At 41.7% G+C, this 16761-nt stretch overlaps 3 protein-coding genes across 3 annotated transcripts; all 3 read left to right on the top strand.

Moving 5' to 3' along the window:
* The first annotated feature begins 1151 nt into the window (after positions 1-1151).
* LOC144652057 (uncharacterized) lies at positions 1152-5716 on the top strand. The gene is made up of 2 exons (XM_078512096.1): positions 1152-5635; positions 5689-5716. Exons 1-2 carry the CDS (start codon positions 1152-1154, stop codon positions 5714-5716), a joined length of 4512 nt encoding a protein of 1503 aa, XP_078368222.1.
* A 21-nt stretch (positions 5717-5737) lies between these two features.
* Positions 5738-6971, top strand: LOC144648386 (uncharacterized). The gene has a single exon (XM_078507963.1). The coding sequence runs from the start codon at positions 5775-5777 to the stop codon at positions 6555-6557; it is 783 nt and encodes a 260-aa protein (XP_078364089.1). The 5' UTR covers positions 5738-5774; the 3' UTR covers positions 6558-6971.
* A 3587-nt stretch (positions 6972-10558) lies between these two features.
* Positions 10559-14925, top strand: LOC144648265 (uncharacterized). Its single transcript, XM_078507882.1, has 4 exons — positions 10559-10717; positions 13031-13099; positions 13383-13664; positions 14369-14925. The coding sequence occupies exons 1-4, from the start codon at positions 10559-10561 to the stop codon at positions 14384-14386; spliced, it is 528 nt and encodes a 175-aa protein (XP_078364008.1). The 3' UTR covers positions 14387-14925.
* Positions 14926-16761: the final 1836 nt, after the last annotated feature.

Raw genomic sequence — 16761 nt, 5'->3', positions numbered from 1 at the left:
TACGGAATTACGGACACTTTCGTGGTACCAAAAGAACAATTTTATTGTTTTGACTCTCAATAAAGCGGACACCATGAACTTCTCACATAACGTTATCACGGAAAATTGCAGTGTGTTGAATACTATTTGTCGAAACACATTTCAGAAGTCTTCTGCAATAATTATTTTTGCATCAATTGCTTCAGTAGCTGTACACCAGACTTTGCTTTTTCACTTCAGCTTGCGCCCTTTTCTTCCAGACGACTCCTTTGGAGAGATCAAACCCTCAAACCCTCGATCATTGTCATTCTCCATACCTAACGACTACTGAGTTGTTTCACGACTGTTGATAAGCTCGTCATAACCCATACTATTGAACCTATGTTAATGCCATTTTTTTTCCTCACACCCCGCTATTACGGACTCTCGCTATTACGGACACTAAACGAAGTCCCGAGCGTGTCCGCTATAACGAGAGTTGACTGTATTTAGAATATTTAATTAAACCACAATAGAATTGGAATTAAAATTGAACGCCGTGTTTTAATAATTTGATTCTGCTGGATCTGCAGCTCTTAAACACAGTTCTTAAACTGTGTTAACGTAGTAATTGAACTATGCGAATAATTTACAAGTAAGGAACTTGCGGTAGATATGTAAACGCCCAAAAGGAAACGCAAAATAGTATGATTGAATAGCTTTAACTAAGTAGTTTAGTTTTACCCGAGATCTGTGTTGGACACGTTCACCGTAATTTACTGCTCACCCGTTACCTGATCTATGACTGTCCCGATCAAGAAAAGTTAAGAAAACTCGCCATAGAAGTAAGTTTAAACGTTGTTTTATAATATTGTCAATCACTTCAGTTTTGTTAGTTTTTAGAGATTTTATGAGCTTCTGAATGTTACGTCGGATTGACCGCATGGCATAATGAATGTTAAAGCCTTTATATGTTATTCCCGCTTCGCTCGTTTTTACTGTTTCGTTTTTCTTATTAGTTAATTTAGTTAAGTCGAATATATTGTACATTTTAATTTCAGATCGAATAAAATAACAAGTATCAGTTATACGATTTGCGAGTATTCTTCAGTAGTGGATTACCGTCGTTTTCTTGCGAAACATCATTCGATTTCTGGCTTACCAAGGTTCGTAAAGAAATAAGACGATAAACAATGTCTGAAGCAGAAAACGCTATTAAACAGGCCAAAATTAAACGAAGAAATGGCAAGGCTGCGCTAACCCGTCATGGAAAAACCTTAAGCTTTCAAGTTTCTGGTAATCGGCCAGCAGAAGAAGTAAGGAAAGCACTGCAAAAATACGAAGAGGCATTTTCGGAGTTACTAACGAAGCACGAGGAATACACAATGCTGCTCGAAGAAGATAGTGAGTTCGAACATGAAGAAGCTTGGATGGAAGATTGCCAGGAAATGTATTTAAGGCTAAAAGTTGATACAGAAGATTACTTGAGAGAAATTGCGATTTCAAAAGAAAAGGAAAAATCGGTCGGAAGTTCAGAACCACACCATGAAACCGCCGCCGGAACTTTGGTCAACCAAGAAACCACCGATGGGATTTCAGTCAGCGAAAAAGGCACCGACGGAACTCCTGCCGACCCATCAAAAAAGCCCACCGGAATTAATGCTAGCCAGAACGAAAATCACGCCGATAACGCCGAAAAACACGAAGAAACTTCAGCTGGTCAAAAAGAAACCCCGAGTTTAAATCAAAACAAAGCACAAAACCCTGCCGATAATACAGAAATTCCCGACAAAGTCGTACCGGGGAATAATGGAACGTCTAAAGACATCACGCCACCCGCCAACGCAAACACGCAATCAGCTTTCCGGATGGAAAAACCTAAGATGCCGCAGTTTTCTGGCGACGTGAGAGAATTTGCCATTTTCAAAGCGGACTTTAAGCATCTGGTCGAGTCAAGATACAGCAAGCGCGATGCCATCACTATTCTTAGAGCAAACTTGCATGGAAAACCACTGGAATTGATTAAAGGAATTGGACAAGATTACGATGCCGCGTGGGAGTACCTGGAATCCATCTATGGAGATCCGCGATTTGTTGCCGACACTATCACGCAAGACATCGCTCGTTTCAAGCCGTTGCGTGACGAAGAAGACGCCCGTTTTTGCGATCTTGTGCATCTGGTTAGAAGAAGTTTTAACACCCTTTCGGAAGTTGGGCGGCAAACTGACATGGACAACAATCACATGTTAGCAATTATTGAACAGAAAATGTGTCCGGATGACCGTAAAGTTTGGTCACGTTTTTTGGAGAGCACTAAAGGTCACGCCACGCTGGAAGCGTTAATGTCATGGATGACATCCGAAATGAAGTCGAGAATGCGAGCCACAGCACCACTGAGAAGTTCTAAACACAACGTCACGCATGTCAATCAGATATCAGCAATCGGAGAAAAGAAGGCGGTAAGCCACAAGTGCTGGTTGTGTAAAGTGTCAACGCATTGGACGGACCAGTGTCAAAAATTTATGTCAATGAGCCCCAGCGATCGTCTCAAAGCCGTCAAGGAGAATCATGGTTGTTTCAGCTGTTTAAAACGAGCTGGTCGCGATCACAGTGTTTCCAACTGTTCCCGCAGACGTCAGTGCAGTGAGACATTTAATGGTAGTCAGTGCAAGTACTTTCACCACCCCCTGTTACACCCTGCCAATGCAACGAACCCTGCTACAGCCTTGACAGTTTCATCGGTTACGACCAGCAAACAGCCAATACTTCCCATCGTAAGCGTGGAAATCCTGGGATCAGAAAACGTCAAACAAGGAAACCTGCTTCTTGACTCCGGAGCCCAAGTAAGCTTAATTAGGCAGTCAGTGGCCGAACAGCTTGGGCTGAAGGGAAAAGAAGTCACTATCACCTTGGCAAAGGTCGGAGGGGAAGAAGAAGAACTGAAAACGAAGCTGTTCCGTGTTCGAATACGATCACTGGCCAACCGACGCGAAACGCATACCATAACGGCAGTGGGCATTCCTTGTATTAGCAGCGACATTACCGAAATCAAGCTCAGTCATCTCGCTGAATTCTTTGGCCTTGGGAAAACGGAAATTCGCAGAAAAGATGGCCCAGTTGACCTACTGGTTGGAATTGATCACCCCAAGCTGCATACGGGTGAAACCAGAGAAGCTGCTAACCTGATTGCACGCCAATCTCCGCTTGGCTGGGTCGTTTTTGGAGCCACACCCGGAATCCGTACGCAAGTGAACCGCGTTTTTAACGTCAAGGTACCCACACCAGTAGACATGACTGACTTTTGGACCACAGAGACAATGGGAGTTGCTGCTAAGCCGTGTGGATGTGGAGTTGAGAAATTAAGCCTCGTGGAACGCAGAGAGGCGAAAGTTATCGAAGATTCCTGCATGAAGATAGGCAACCAGTGGCTTGTACCGTATCCATGGAAACGGAATCCGAAGGAGCTGCCTAACAATGAAGTACAAGCCAAGAAGAAACTGGAAACAACCGAGCGTCGCCTGTCAAAAACACCGGAACATGCAGCAGCGTATGACAAGCAGATGATCGAAATGACGGAGATGAAGTTCGCACGTAAACTCACGAAACAAGAGCTGGAAAAATACAAAGGCCCAGTCCACTACATTTCCCACCACGAGGTAGTGAGACCCGAAAAGACGACGCCCATCCGCATAGTATTCAACTCGTCCGCTTCATTTCAAGGTCACCGCCTAAATGATTATTGGATGAAGGGACCTGACCTTCTGAACAGCCTTTTCGGAGTTACCCTGAGATTCAGAGAGCATGACGTTGCTGTGACTGGTGACATTTCAAAGATGTATCACAGGGTCCTCATCCCCGAGCAAGATCAGCATGTCCACCGGTACCTGTGGAGGAACATGGAAACCCATCGAGAGCCTGATGTTTATGTTAAGACTGTGCTGACATTCGGAGATAAGCCTGCACCAGCTATGGCACAGATCGCGCTGCGAAAAACCGCCGACCAATCAAAAAGTACGTATCCTGAAGCTGCCCAGGTATTGAAGGACAACACCTACATGGACGACATCTGTGATTCAGTTCGCACAGTACAGCAGGCCAAGCGACTGACGACTCAGCTGGATGAAGTATTACTGAAAGGAGGATTTCAAGTCAAAGGATGGCTTTCAAACCGGTCTTTAGAGGACGAAATTACCAAACAAGAGAAACCCGAAATGAAATTACTGCAAGGTGCATCACAAGAGAAAATACTAGGAACTGTTTGGAATCATGCTGAAGATGTGCTTCTGTTTAACGTGAATCCGCCCAAGGATATTACCTTTACCAAGAGAGCAATATTGAGCCAAATTGCCCGAATCTTTGATCCAGTTGGATTCGCAGCAGCCTTTCTAGTTCGTGCCAAAATCGGAATGCAGCGTTTATGGCAGCAAGGCCTAGATTGGGATCAAGAACTACCTTCGCCAGCACGGGAAGAATGGGTTCGCTTCTTTCAAGAAATGGGAGACCTGAATCACGTGACCTTTGAGAGATCCCTGACTCCAGAAGACGCGATTGGAATTCCAACGCTCTGCATCTTTTCTGACGCATCCAACGAAGCCTTTGGAGCTTGTGCTTACATCAGATGGCAAACCAAAAGCAACAAGTATGAAACACGATTCATAGCAGCTAAGTCAAGAGTAGCCCCACTGAAACCGCTGACCATACCCCGCCTGGAGCTACAAGCAGCAGTACTGGCCACTAGGCTCTACCAGTCCATAGCAGAGGAATCTCGACTTCAGTTTGAGAAAGTCACATTCTTTTCAGATAGCAACATCGTATTGTCGTGGATTCGAAGTCAAGCAAGAGAGTTCAAGCCGTTTGTGTCAGCTCGAGTCGCAGAGATTCAAAGCAATTCTGACCCCTCTCAGTGGAGACACGTGCCTGGAGAGTTAAATGTGGCTGACGATGTATCTCGTGGCATACCAGCACAACGACTTACTGGCAGATGGAAACAGGGACCAGAATTCTTACGACTGCCCGAGGAGGAGTGGCCTCAACAAGCTTCAATTGCTGACCCGAATGAAGTAGAAAAAGAACGCCGTAAAGTTCAAGCCGTTTTGCTTACCTGTTCCCCCGAAGTTATCGACTGTAAGAAGTTTTCAAGTTGGAGAAAACTTGTCAGAACAACCGCTTATGTAGTGAGATTCATCCGGAACCTACGGACGAAATGCCAAGCAAAGAAATCGCCCGAAAACTCCACTGACCAGATTCAATTGAACGGTGGATCACTCACGCCTCAAGAATTAGAGAATGCCGAGAAGTACTGGATTAAAGAAAGCCAGAAAACCCTTCAAGACCGCCTGAAAAAAGGAGAGTTGCAAAATTTGAGTCCATTTACAGACGAAAATGGAATCATCCGAGTTGGTGGTCGAGTAGATGAAGCTTTGGTTTCTTTTGAAACCAAACACCCGGTTGTGCTCCCCCGAGACCATTGGATATCTCTGCTGATAACTCGACACTTTCATCAAATCGGACACGCAGGCGTGGCAACTACAGTGGCAAAGATCAGAACAAAGTTTTGGATCATAAGAGCTCATGATTTGGCCAAGACCGTGAAATTCCGATGCGTACTCTGCCGAGAGATTGAAGCAAAAACTGAAACTCAACTCATGGCTGACCTGCCCAGAACCCGCCTGGAACCGTACACGCCCCCATTCCACTACACAGCGTGTGACTACTTTGGTCCGTACAAAGTCAAGATAAGCCGAAACAAAACCACTAAACATTACGGAGTGATCTTCACTTGTTTAAATACCAGAGCTGTACACCTGGAGCTGGCTATGGATTATTCCACTATGGAATTCTTGCAGACGCTGAGGCGATTCTTCGCTATCAGAGGACAACCTGCGCTGATGATGAGTGATAACGGATCCCAGCTTGTGGGCGCAGAGCGCGAACTCAAAGAGATGATCCAAGGATGGGATGTTAAAGAGCTTGAAGAGTTCAGTGCTGAAAAGGGAATGAAATGGCAGTTTATTACTCCTGGAGCACCACATCAAAACGGCTGCGCAGAAGCTTTGGTTAAGAGCGCCAAGATATCCCTGAAGAAAGTAATTGGTGAACAAATCCTGACGCCCTTTGAATTATACACATGCTTACTGGAAGTGGCTAACCTCATGAACCAACGCCCTATTGGAAGAGTTCCTAACGACCCGGATGACGGCGCATATCTGTGTCCAAACGATATGCTTCTCGGACGAGCTTCGTCAACTGTGCCGCAAGGACCGTTCAGAGAAACCAGAAACCCCCGACATAGAGTAGAGTTTGTACAGAAGATTGTGGATACTTTCTGGAGACGTTGGACCCGAGACGTGTTTCCGTCTTTGGTTCCAAGAAAGAAGTGGAATGCTGAAAAGCGCACTGTGAGAGTGGACGACATAGTCATCATGGAGGATTCCAACTCTGTCCGTGGAAACTGGACCATTGGCAGAATCATCAATGTGTATCCAGGGAGAGATGGCAGAGTTCGGAACGTCAAGATTAAGACGCCAACCTCAGAGTACCAGAGGCCCATTACAAAGATTGTAGTCATTTATCCCGCAGAAGGATACGAGACTGATTAGTTATCATATAATTTAGGATGAGGACACTGCCCTCATCGGGGCGGAGAATGTTAACGTAGTAATTGAACTATGCGAATAATTTACAAGTAAGGAACTTGCGGTAGATATGTAAACGCCCAAAAGGAAACGCAAAATAGTATGATTGAATAGCTTTAACTAAGTAGTTTAGTTTTACCCGAGATCTGTGTTGGACACGTTCACCGTAATTTACTGCTCACCCGTTGCCTGATCTATGACTGTCCCGATCAAGAAAAGTTAAGAAAATTCGCCATAGAAGTAAGTTTAAACGTTGTTTTATAATATTGTCAATCACTTCAGTTTTGTTAGTTTTTAGAGATTTTATGAGCTTCTGAATGTTACGTCGGATTGACCGCATGGCATAATGAATGTTAAAGCCTTTATATGTTATTCCCGCTTCGCTCGTTTTTACTGTTTCGTTTTTCTTATTAGTTAATTTAGTTAAGTCGAATATATTGTACATTTTAATTTCAGATCGAATAAAATAACAAGTATCAGTTATACGATTTGCGAGTATTCTTCAGTAGTGGATTACCGTCGTTTTCTTGCGAAACAAACTGGTATGCATATTCTGAATAGGTCTAGACTCTAACCCCGGTAAACATACAATTTACAGTTTATGGAATAAACCGGACTGATTCGATCAAAAATTTTTGACGTGGTATTTTAAAGTTTATAATTCAAAAAACATTGTGGTTTGTATCGCCTGGACTAACTTAAGTCTAGAAGTGGATAAACTTTACACCAGATGAGTCGCTTTCCAGTGAATGATACTGTCACTGTGCTCTTTTCAGAAAGCAGGAACTGGCGAAAGCCTTAATCCCGGGAGGGGGGGGGGGGAGGGGGCGATGGGGGTTGGGTTGGCATGTTAAGGAAATATAAAAAGTAAAATTCTAAATTGGTATATTTTATATAAAGGGGTTAAAGGGGTCTCAGAGATCGGGTGTTTTCGGAGCAGCAGCTTTTACATCATTTTATTGTATAGTTTTAACTTTTTAGCTTCATATATCATTTACTATTATGCATACTCGTATTCAATTTTCAATGTATATAGTGTTTTTATAATATTCTAGTGTAATTTTTAGGGAGGGCCACAGGTTTGTTAGCTTTGCTATTTAGTGTTACCCTCATTTTAAATAAAGTCTTTATTATTATTATTATTATTATTATTATTATTATTATTATTATTATTATTATTATTATTATAAAAACAGCTTAAACCACGCCCAAATTGGTCTTCTATTTTCTAACAAACATCCCCGGGGGGGGGGGGACACTCAACAAAGTTTTATACGGGGAGGCTCCGCCCCGAGCTCTGACCCCTTACCCTTTTATATACCATTTTTGACAGAAATTGTACCCCTTTCATATACCTTTTACTGAAAAAGGGTACCCCTTTCATATACCTGAAAGACATGGCATAGACCAGGAGCCCATCAACTGGAGCCTTCATCTCCCATACTAACCCTTGGAGTCAACCCTTTCCCGTATTAATTTATTTTTAGAACTAATCTCCCGGGGTCTCGCGCGGGAGATTTCGCACCTCTGTCAATCATTTGTCGCATTCCGCTGTGGCTACGCAAGCTGTGATATCTAAAGCAATAGCGAAACAAGAAGGAAAGACTGCAGAATGTTGTTCCTTGTCGTCCTCTAAATTCAGTATTTCTTCGAAGGAAGACATCAAGTAATGCTATGACTAAAAAACTGCGGAATTTTGTACAGGTCTGTCAAAAAAGTAAGAACAATTATTCGAATCGAAAGGCGCCGAGACCGATTTCGCAACTGCGAAATTACAAATATATTTTGAAAAGAGGATGGATAGGCGCAACAGATTGGTCAATATTATTTGCCGTGTAATTCTTCCGATAAGAAGGCAGCTTGATAAAAGGTTGATCGATTTAATCGTTGTTGTGAACAATAAATTTTACTGGGTTGTAAACATTCACACTAAACGAACGTATCAATGGTATAAATTTATAAACAAGGTACGCACTTTGGCCTGTACCAACACATTGCAAATCAAATTCTACAAGGCATTCAAAACTCTGAGTGACAATAATTCAGACGAGCGCTAGCTTGTGAACCCTTCGTGGCGAAGACACCAGACAAACATTAGAATTAAAATCTAAACAGCCGTTCCGGCTAAACGACCCATTCGGCTTTAGATAGTACAGGCATAGAGTTCTCTTTGGAAACATACAAAGCGAAAGAAATGTACGGGGATTAAAATAAGCGGATCACACGGTCTCTAACCGAAGAAAGATGTAACATTCAAGCCGTTGGCCTGTACGCGTATATTGAAGATGCGCAATATCTCACCTCTGCAACAGCGACTCAACGATCTCTGCCATAATTCAAGTTGCAACTTTAGAAGAAACAAACACATATCATTTTCCTGAGGTTTTATTCGAAGCATGATGATCTTATATTGGCTGGATCTTGGAGCATACGGATAGTCAAAATGTGCATCGAAGTCATCACGTTTGTGTTCGTCGCCGTATCAAAGAACACGCGTTTGCCACAGCTCGGCTCATATTAAATTATTTCTGCTTTCGTTCGGGAATAGATCTAACAAATCCATCGTCAAATCTCACAGTACTGTTTACGTCTAACACTGCATGTAATAAGTCCGTGCAAACCAGAAATCGGTAAGATGCAAACAAGCAACATATTTCCGATCAACGCCATGACCACAGGCGGACCACCCTATGTGTTCGTGGTTAATAATTGTTGACAAGGTCATGTTGAAATCAATGGCGCATATAGAAGATATATAGAGAAACATTACGTCGGCTTCGATTTACTACAAAATATAAAGTTTACTCTAAATGATTCAATAAAAGTCAACATGACCTTATGTCAACAATTATTAACCACGAACACATAGGGTGGTCCGCCTGTGCCATGACTAAACTGACTTCATTTTCAAGGACAAAAAAGTGGTTTATTAATTAACTTTTAACCGTTATTCATTCACGAGTAAACCAGGCTCTCTCGGCTGTAAAATCAGGAAAGAAGCAAAATTATAAAGGAAAACGGACAGGGAATGTGCGTACGACATTGGCCGCCATTTTTTTTTTTTACATCGTCGCCCTAGCAACGCTGCATGTGGTCTGACCACAGGAGCAATGTTTTCGCGGGAAATGTGTTTCTAAAAATAAAAATATACGGGAAAGGGTTGACTCAAGGGTACAGTACGTATGGAGGCTCCAGTTGATGGGCTCCTGCATAGACTTAAAACAGGACGTTTTCTTGTCATTTTCATGTAGCGCTTAATACATTAAAACAATACAGCCGTAAATTGCGTCTGTTCGAAATATCTTAATTAAAGGCCCTTTTAAATACCTAAATGACAGGCTTCCATACCCTTTCGTATACCAAAACTTGTAAAATCCCTACCCTTTCATATACCTTAAGCCTGAAAAAGGTACCCCTTTCGGGCGGAGCCTCCCCGTATAGGCCATTATAGGGAGTACCCCCCCCCCCCCCGGGCAAACATCCCCGTATTCTTTATATAGGAATCAGAGGACATTTCTAAGCCAACATCTTATACTCTCAAGAACTTTGATAGAAATTTTCAGGGAAAATTCCGTGAAAAGTTCTGACTACCAGGCATAGACCGTGCCCAGCTGCCAGGCATCAACCTCCTTTTTGAAAAATATGGCATTCTGGTGGGAGTGAAAGGGGCAGGTAAACGCAGTCGAATTATATTTTCACCTGAGGTTGTTTCGGTGGCGTAAAAAAGCTAGCGTGCCGTAGGCACTCGGTTTGTACAAAGGGAAACAAGGAGATAAACGTGCAAGAGAATAAAATTCCTTTCGACCATTCCAGGCCAGATCAACTAGCGAGAGTCTGTCTGGTTTACCCAAAGCTCGAGAAGCTCGCACGCGAACTTCAATTTGCATTGTTTTGCAAATTTCATAATAATTGATGACGTTGTCTATTGTTCAAAGCGCTCATCAGTCGAATTAATGTAATTAAACATGGCGAACGATTCAACAAAGATCATCAATACGGCAAGGATTCTTGCAATCGCACATATCATTGTCGGGTTTCTTGTTGTGTCCTTCGGCATCGCAGACCGGGTCGTGGAGTACTTCTGGACAGGCAATGGATGCCATGGCATTTGGATGGGTGTTTGGGTGAGTCGTGTTTACGCAAACCGTAATTTTAATAACCGTAATTTTTATAGTTGACAACGTAAAAATATTTACAATTTGGCTTTAGCTATTGATTGAGCTTGAATTATTCGGCATGGTTAGTGCAAAGTTGAGGAGCAATTTAAGTACATTTTCCTTGCGGCATATGCCAACCAAAAACAAGGAATGAATCGAAATAAAACAATACCCGATTCAAGACTTGGCCGTCGCTAAGTGCAGGCTTACTGTTCTGTAAAAGACGTACATAAAACTCTCATTACAGTCCCTTAATCGCCAAATTTAGATCTCTAGCGAACATCGTGTTAAAGTGTTTACATGTGTATTTGGATTATACAGGTATGTTTATAAATGTCGATACAATGATATGGATGCAAATTTGCCGCGATACAATGTTTTTCATACATTTACCTGTAAATTCTTACGAAGACTGCATGTTTTCTATTGAAGAGGCTTCTCATTACTTCGTTTCACTTCAGACGAGATATATAGTGTACTGAACTTCAATTCTTCTCAGTCACTCATTATATTTCCAGCCTATGGTTTTCAAGTGTGTGTATGCAGCATAACAGTGGTTTGTTTGGTCATAGGTTTTGATATTGGATTGTCCTTGGTTTTTAAATTGTAAGTGCTCGAGACCAGCGTCATTGATCATGAATCGATGGAAAAAGCAGATATATAAACCTAAACGCGACGCCTGAGCGTCTTTAACCATGGTAACTATGTTTTAACTGATCGTGAAACTCAACATTGCCTAATGATCAAAAACATGCAATCGGAGTTAAGCATATGCAAATAACTTTGTATTTGTTAATTGTCTGTCTCTCAAACATTGTTCTCAAAATCTCTAATCATAAGGAAATTAATAGCTGTGGGATAGAAATAATGTTATCGCACCAAATTACGCTATGTGTTTGCCTGTACGCATGTTGTTTTGTGTCAACTGGCTGGCTTGACGAGTAGAGAAGCATAAAGTAACTCACAGAGAAAAGGCTTCTTTGGGAAATAACAAAAATGGTAAATTATCTGTATGTCAGATGTTTGATTAACAATTTAGTTTTTTCCAGAAGGAAGGCTAAAAAAGGAATAAAACTACTCCACAAATTAAACAATAGTAAAAATCTCAAATTGACTAAGATCTGGGGAACCATTTACTTCTAAAAACAGCAGTGTGTAGTAGCTTTTGTTAGCTTATAATGCTACTGGCCCTCTATAGTGTGGCAGTTGCTATTGTTTTTGGGGGCTAGGAGCATTGTTCCTGTCGATTGTCCTGTTGTTCTCTCGATGGGTAGCGAGCCATTCATGTGAGACCTTGCAAGGGCGGCTACCCAACCATCTCAACGAGGTGAAAACCTGAAACACAGAAAAATAAATCAGGAAAACAAAAGGTTGCTTTTTTGTTAGGTGTAGGGTGGGGTGGTAAGAATTTGAAGGAATTAAAATGTAATTCTTAGCTTTGAAAGAAAAACTACTGCAAGGAGCAAACGCATCACAAAACTCAAAACGCCCGAAAAAAAAAACCAGAAGACTCGCAAATTATTCTTAGTGAAATGAAACAATTCTACAACCATCTTTACACCTCTCATTTCCCAAAGTATATTCCTGCATGTAAAACGAGAGAAAAATCAAGAGTCCCCTGCTTGGCTATTTGCCCGTCTCCCCAGCCTCCCCTCAGTCTATTTTCCCCTCTTCTGGGTCTCTTCTCATTCCCCGCTCGACAAAGAAGCCTCCGCGAAAAGGAAAGAGGTTCGAATCCCTTTCAAAGATAAATAATAAAGATATGTAGAACTTATGCGAAGGATTGGTCACCGAAAAATAATGCTTACACGCACTTAAAACTGACCAAACAAGGCTTTCTGCTTTCAGCTGTAATTTCAAGCACGACATAAGAACCAAGCTACTTGGCTCAGTACCGCAAAACAAAAACATTGATGTCAACGAGTCACTACTTTTTTTTAATTTCTAAAAGTAGCAAAGCTACGTCGAGCGAAAATGATTAAGGATCTTTACGACTGCGAAAGGTTAAGACAGACTACGAACGACAAACTTGAAAAATTTGGGCAATTATTTCAAAGTGCGCTACTGGTCGACGTAACGCCTTTCAGGTCTCTTTTGAGTTAACAATCCACCGTTGTCCACTATTGCAAAGGGTTACTTTTTCATTCATGTTTATACGGATGACAGAAAGATATCAAAGAATTCTTATGTACTTCTTGGTGGAAGATTCAAGAAATCAATGACCATACAGTATCCCTATACGTTTCGTCTTATTGTAATGTCATTATTGTTGTATTTCAGATGTGCGTCACAGGAATTCTGGGTATCCGTGGCACTTGCAAAGAGCCAAGTGTCTCTCGCAATTCTCCTGTAAGTAGAACATTACTGGATGATAATGTCTTGCTTTTCACTTCCTTTTCCATGCACATCCCCTAAATTTCCCAACATTAAACCTATCATTATTACAAGTAAAACTTCACCCTTGTCTGCTTTAGGCGGCCTTTCTTGTATGCTCTATTTCATTTCTGGTATACGTTAAGTCATAGCCCATAAAATATTTTTGGGGGGTGAAAAATAGTTCACCCAATAGCTAGCTGCCAAGAGCCTAAAGTGTACTTCCTGTCATAAACCTCACTTTGTATGTTTTTTGCAGGTTGGTGTGTTCATGGGTTTTTCCATAACATGTGCTGTGTATGGTGGAATACTCACCATCCTCTACAGCATAGCAATTGCTCTATATCAAGACGAAAACTACGATTCTGGGCGCAAACATAACAGAACGAACAGCAATTATGAGGCACAAATGGCTGTCGCTGCGATTATGTTGGTTCTCGGCGTTGTTGAGTTTGCCATTGGGATCTGGACAGTCGTGTACGTCCGCCGTCTAATGCGCACAAAGACATGTTGCTTTAGCACTTGTACTCCACCGCCGCAGGTGAGCCTCCCTTAAAAAACCGGGTGATCAACGATTAGTTTTTCAATAGAGTATTAACCCTCTGGGAAGATATCATTCCCCTCGACCTAGGCCTATATAAATTGTACTCGAAAAAATAAATTGTAACTTCTCAAGCATCTTAGAGCAACTTGTTTCTCCCAGAGCAACTTTAGGGCAACAATTCAGCCATCTGAGGTATAAGCAGATAAATGAACTTGAATTTTGCAGTAGTTTTCGTTGATTGCTGTAGACGTGCAAACTCAAGCAGCATGAATTAATATATGTTTGATTGACCAAATTTTATTGTGAGCTCGATTATGTTTCATTACCGAACCCAATCGATCAATTTGTGCTCAATTACCGAACGTTCGATTGGATACGCCGGGAATTATATCAGAAATAATCAAAGCTACAACATCTGATTTGTTATCAGCCAGATCGAGTTAACTTAAGCAAGATGACAATCGTGTCATTAGACTTGCTTACAAGTCGAGCTCACACAGCGCGAAGCGCGAGAGCTTAAGAGAGTTCGCACCGGGGTCTACTACCACCAAACCGGAAACGAGAAGCGAACGACTTTTAGAAAGTCTATCGCGTCATTTATGCGTGCGGTAATAGAACACTTGAACGTGAATGAGATTAGTTTAAACAATATCGTTTTCATTAACCTTAAGTAGACTAATGTTTAATTTTGCTTTGTTTAGATTCCAGAGAAGACTTGAGATGTGCATACATGCTTGCCGCGAGTCAGTAGTAAAACACAAAAACACCAAAATTATGGACTCCACAGAAGACAACCAAAAGCTTTAATTAAGTGTAACATTTATGCTTTCTTTATTCAGTTGGTTGTATATTTTCTTGCTTGGTTTTATACTCGATTGTCGCATTAGAATGTGGAACACGCTGGCGTGTTTTTTATTTCTTGATGACGGAAGCCTTATCGACTGGACAACCATAGATCAACCATGCAAGTTTTACGGCTTTCGACAGTTGAAAAAGATACCCTATTGTAAACTAACAGCATGTTATACTGTTGGTTTTTGGTGTGTCAAGAAAGTGTGTTATAATCGCAAAAAAAAGCTTAGCATGTTGAAGGAAACTTACTCACATTCAAGACAAATGTGCATTCAAGCACTTGGAGCACATATTTACTGAGCTATTTCATTTCAAATGTTACGTTTTGTAGCACATTTTGGAAAGGAGCAGTCAGTTGAGCCCCAACAGACGCGAGGAAACATGATGATGATAAGTCAGTTGAGCCCTGACTCAGGGTCTGGAAGGGAGGGTCCTGATCCCGCATTCCCGCTCCATTTTTACGAATATCCCGAATCCTGCACTTTTTTAATCGCTATCCCGAATCCCGTTTTTTCTTTCCCCCCAAAGACATTAAAAATACTTATTTCTCCAAAAGCTAATAAATGTGAGGTGTAGATTTGCCCTTTCGATTGAAATAGCTTTTCATACCTCAGTATGATGAAAGAGCACGATATGACAGCGTATAAGACCGGCGTGAAGGGTCGTCCTGTAACAACCTCGTCCGCATGGCGCTGTTCCCTTCAGAGCAGGAGGAAAAGCTCCCTGGGGAAGAGGTTCGTCTTGAAAGCGTACGCACTGTCCTTGATAAAAAGTTTACAGGAACAGGAACAACCACAACCGCATCTTATCTATAGTTTGGTTTAAAGCGAGACACCACTTAGCGCTCGCCTGGTTGATTCGCTTTCGCAGCTAGAACGTCTATTAGGGTCGTGACGATTTCCCGAATTCCCGACAGACAGGCAAAAAATCCCGCATCCCGTGTCCAAATTTTGGTGAATCCCACTTCCCGGAGAGAAGTCAAATCCCGAATCCCGTCAAAATATTTTGCGTTTTCCCGAATCCCACACCGTATTTTCGTCAAATCCCGGATCCCGAAAATACCCTTCCAGATCCTGCTGACTGTGCATGTATCTTCTCGCTCCCAGAGCTACTCGTTTCTCTTGTCATACCGTTTCGCCGACCGCGTGAACCAAAAGAAACGAGGGCTCTGGGAACGAGAACGGGGTCGATGGAGAAAACAAGTGGAAAAAATAATAAAAGGAACACAATGAGTACTTGTGTTTGCTCGATAGCTGAAGGTATTTATAGTAAATATACATAGTAAAAATACTGTTTGGATACTTCTATCTCTGTGAAATGTGCGTTGTTTATAGGTGTTCTTTCTTAGCATAAGCAATCGTATTAGCGTGTTCAAATTTGAGTGGAAAGAGAGTGTTTAAAGTTTGAAACCCAAGCTAAAATAGACACCATCTAATCTGTACATTGTCATTTTGCATTTTCAAACTCTGACTGAATCTTGCGTGTAGCATGGCGTAAAAGGGAGCTGAAATCGTTTAAAAACTCGAAGGAAACCGGCAAATCTAGGCGTGATTCAAGCTTTTTAACCCCCTAAAATACCAAATAAAAAAAAAAAAAACAAAAACATAGAATTATATTGCTATATTTATTTGCGTGCAACCCTAAACGCGAGACCTTGATAGCTAAAGTTTAAGTGAGGCCAAAATTCGAAATTTACTCCCCTAAGTATTTGCATAAAAGTTGACTATAAACTTCACAGCTGTAACTAAACAGCACATATGAAGTGTGTGAATTGTAAACTTTCGTGGCTGTTTGTATCATTTTTTTCGTTCAATGCCTATTCTAGCAATAAATTTCCATAGCCTGTGCTTTACTTGAATTAGTCATAGAATAAATCCACTCAGCAATGGAACAACGAGCGCTTTCCATTGAACTGTACAAGTTTTCAACAAACACAATGGTACTGGAAGAGTATCAGGTACCATTTGAAAACTTTCCAGTGAAAAGGACTGTTCCATTTCATTTCCCACCGGAGCAGTCGCGTATTTTCACTGCAGAGCGTCCTTATTGTGCGAAAAAGCGAAATGGTACTGTGGTATTCCGAACATTTTCCAATGCCGGGGAACTGAGGACCGTTCCATTTGATTTTCCGCGAAACAATTGGTTTCTCGTTAGAAATGGAAAGCGCTCGATATTCTCGTGTTCCCGTCGTTCAATTCACAGAATCCGCAGACATGTCATAGCTACATGCACACTGTATTCA

Source organism: Oculina patagonica, chromosome 4, assembly GCF_052425735.1.
Source record: "Oculina patagonica isolate OP01 chromosome 4, crgOcupat, whole genome shotgun sequence".
NCBI lineage: Eukaryota > Metazoa > Cnidaria > Anthozoa > Scleractinia > Oculinidae > Oculina > Oculina patagonica.
Note: the sequence above shows the minus strand (reverse complement) of the source record. Positions and strands in the feature narration are given on the sequence as shown.

Bases quoted from the DNA above. Each gene is read 5' to 3' on its own strand.
- LOC144648386 (XM_078507963.1), top strand. From the start codon at position 5,775: ATGGATTATTCCACTATGGAATTCTTGCAGACGCTGAGGCGATTCTTC.
- LOC144648265 (XM_078507882.1), top strand. From the start codon at position 10,559: ATGGCGAACGATTCAACAAAGATCATCAATACGGCAAGGATTCTTGCA. The intron at 10,718-13,030 runs GTGAGTCGTGTT...GTTGTATTTCAG, and splicing joins GCATTTGGATGGGTGTTTGG to ATGTGCGTCACAGGAATTCT. The intron at 13,100-13,382 runs GTAAGTAGAACA...TGTTTTTTGCAG, and splicing joins GTGTCTCTCGCAATTCTCCT to GTTGGTGTGTTCATGGGTTT.
- LOC144652057 (XM_078512096.1), top strand. From the start codon at position 1,152: ATGTCTGAAGCAGAAAACGCTATTAAACAGGCCAAAATTAAACGAAGA. The intron at 5,636-5,688 runs GTACACGCCCCC...GTCCGTACAAAG, and splicing joins CCCAGAACCCGCCTGGAACC to TCAAGATAAGCCGAAACAAA.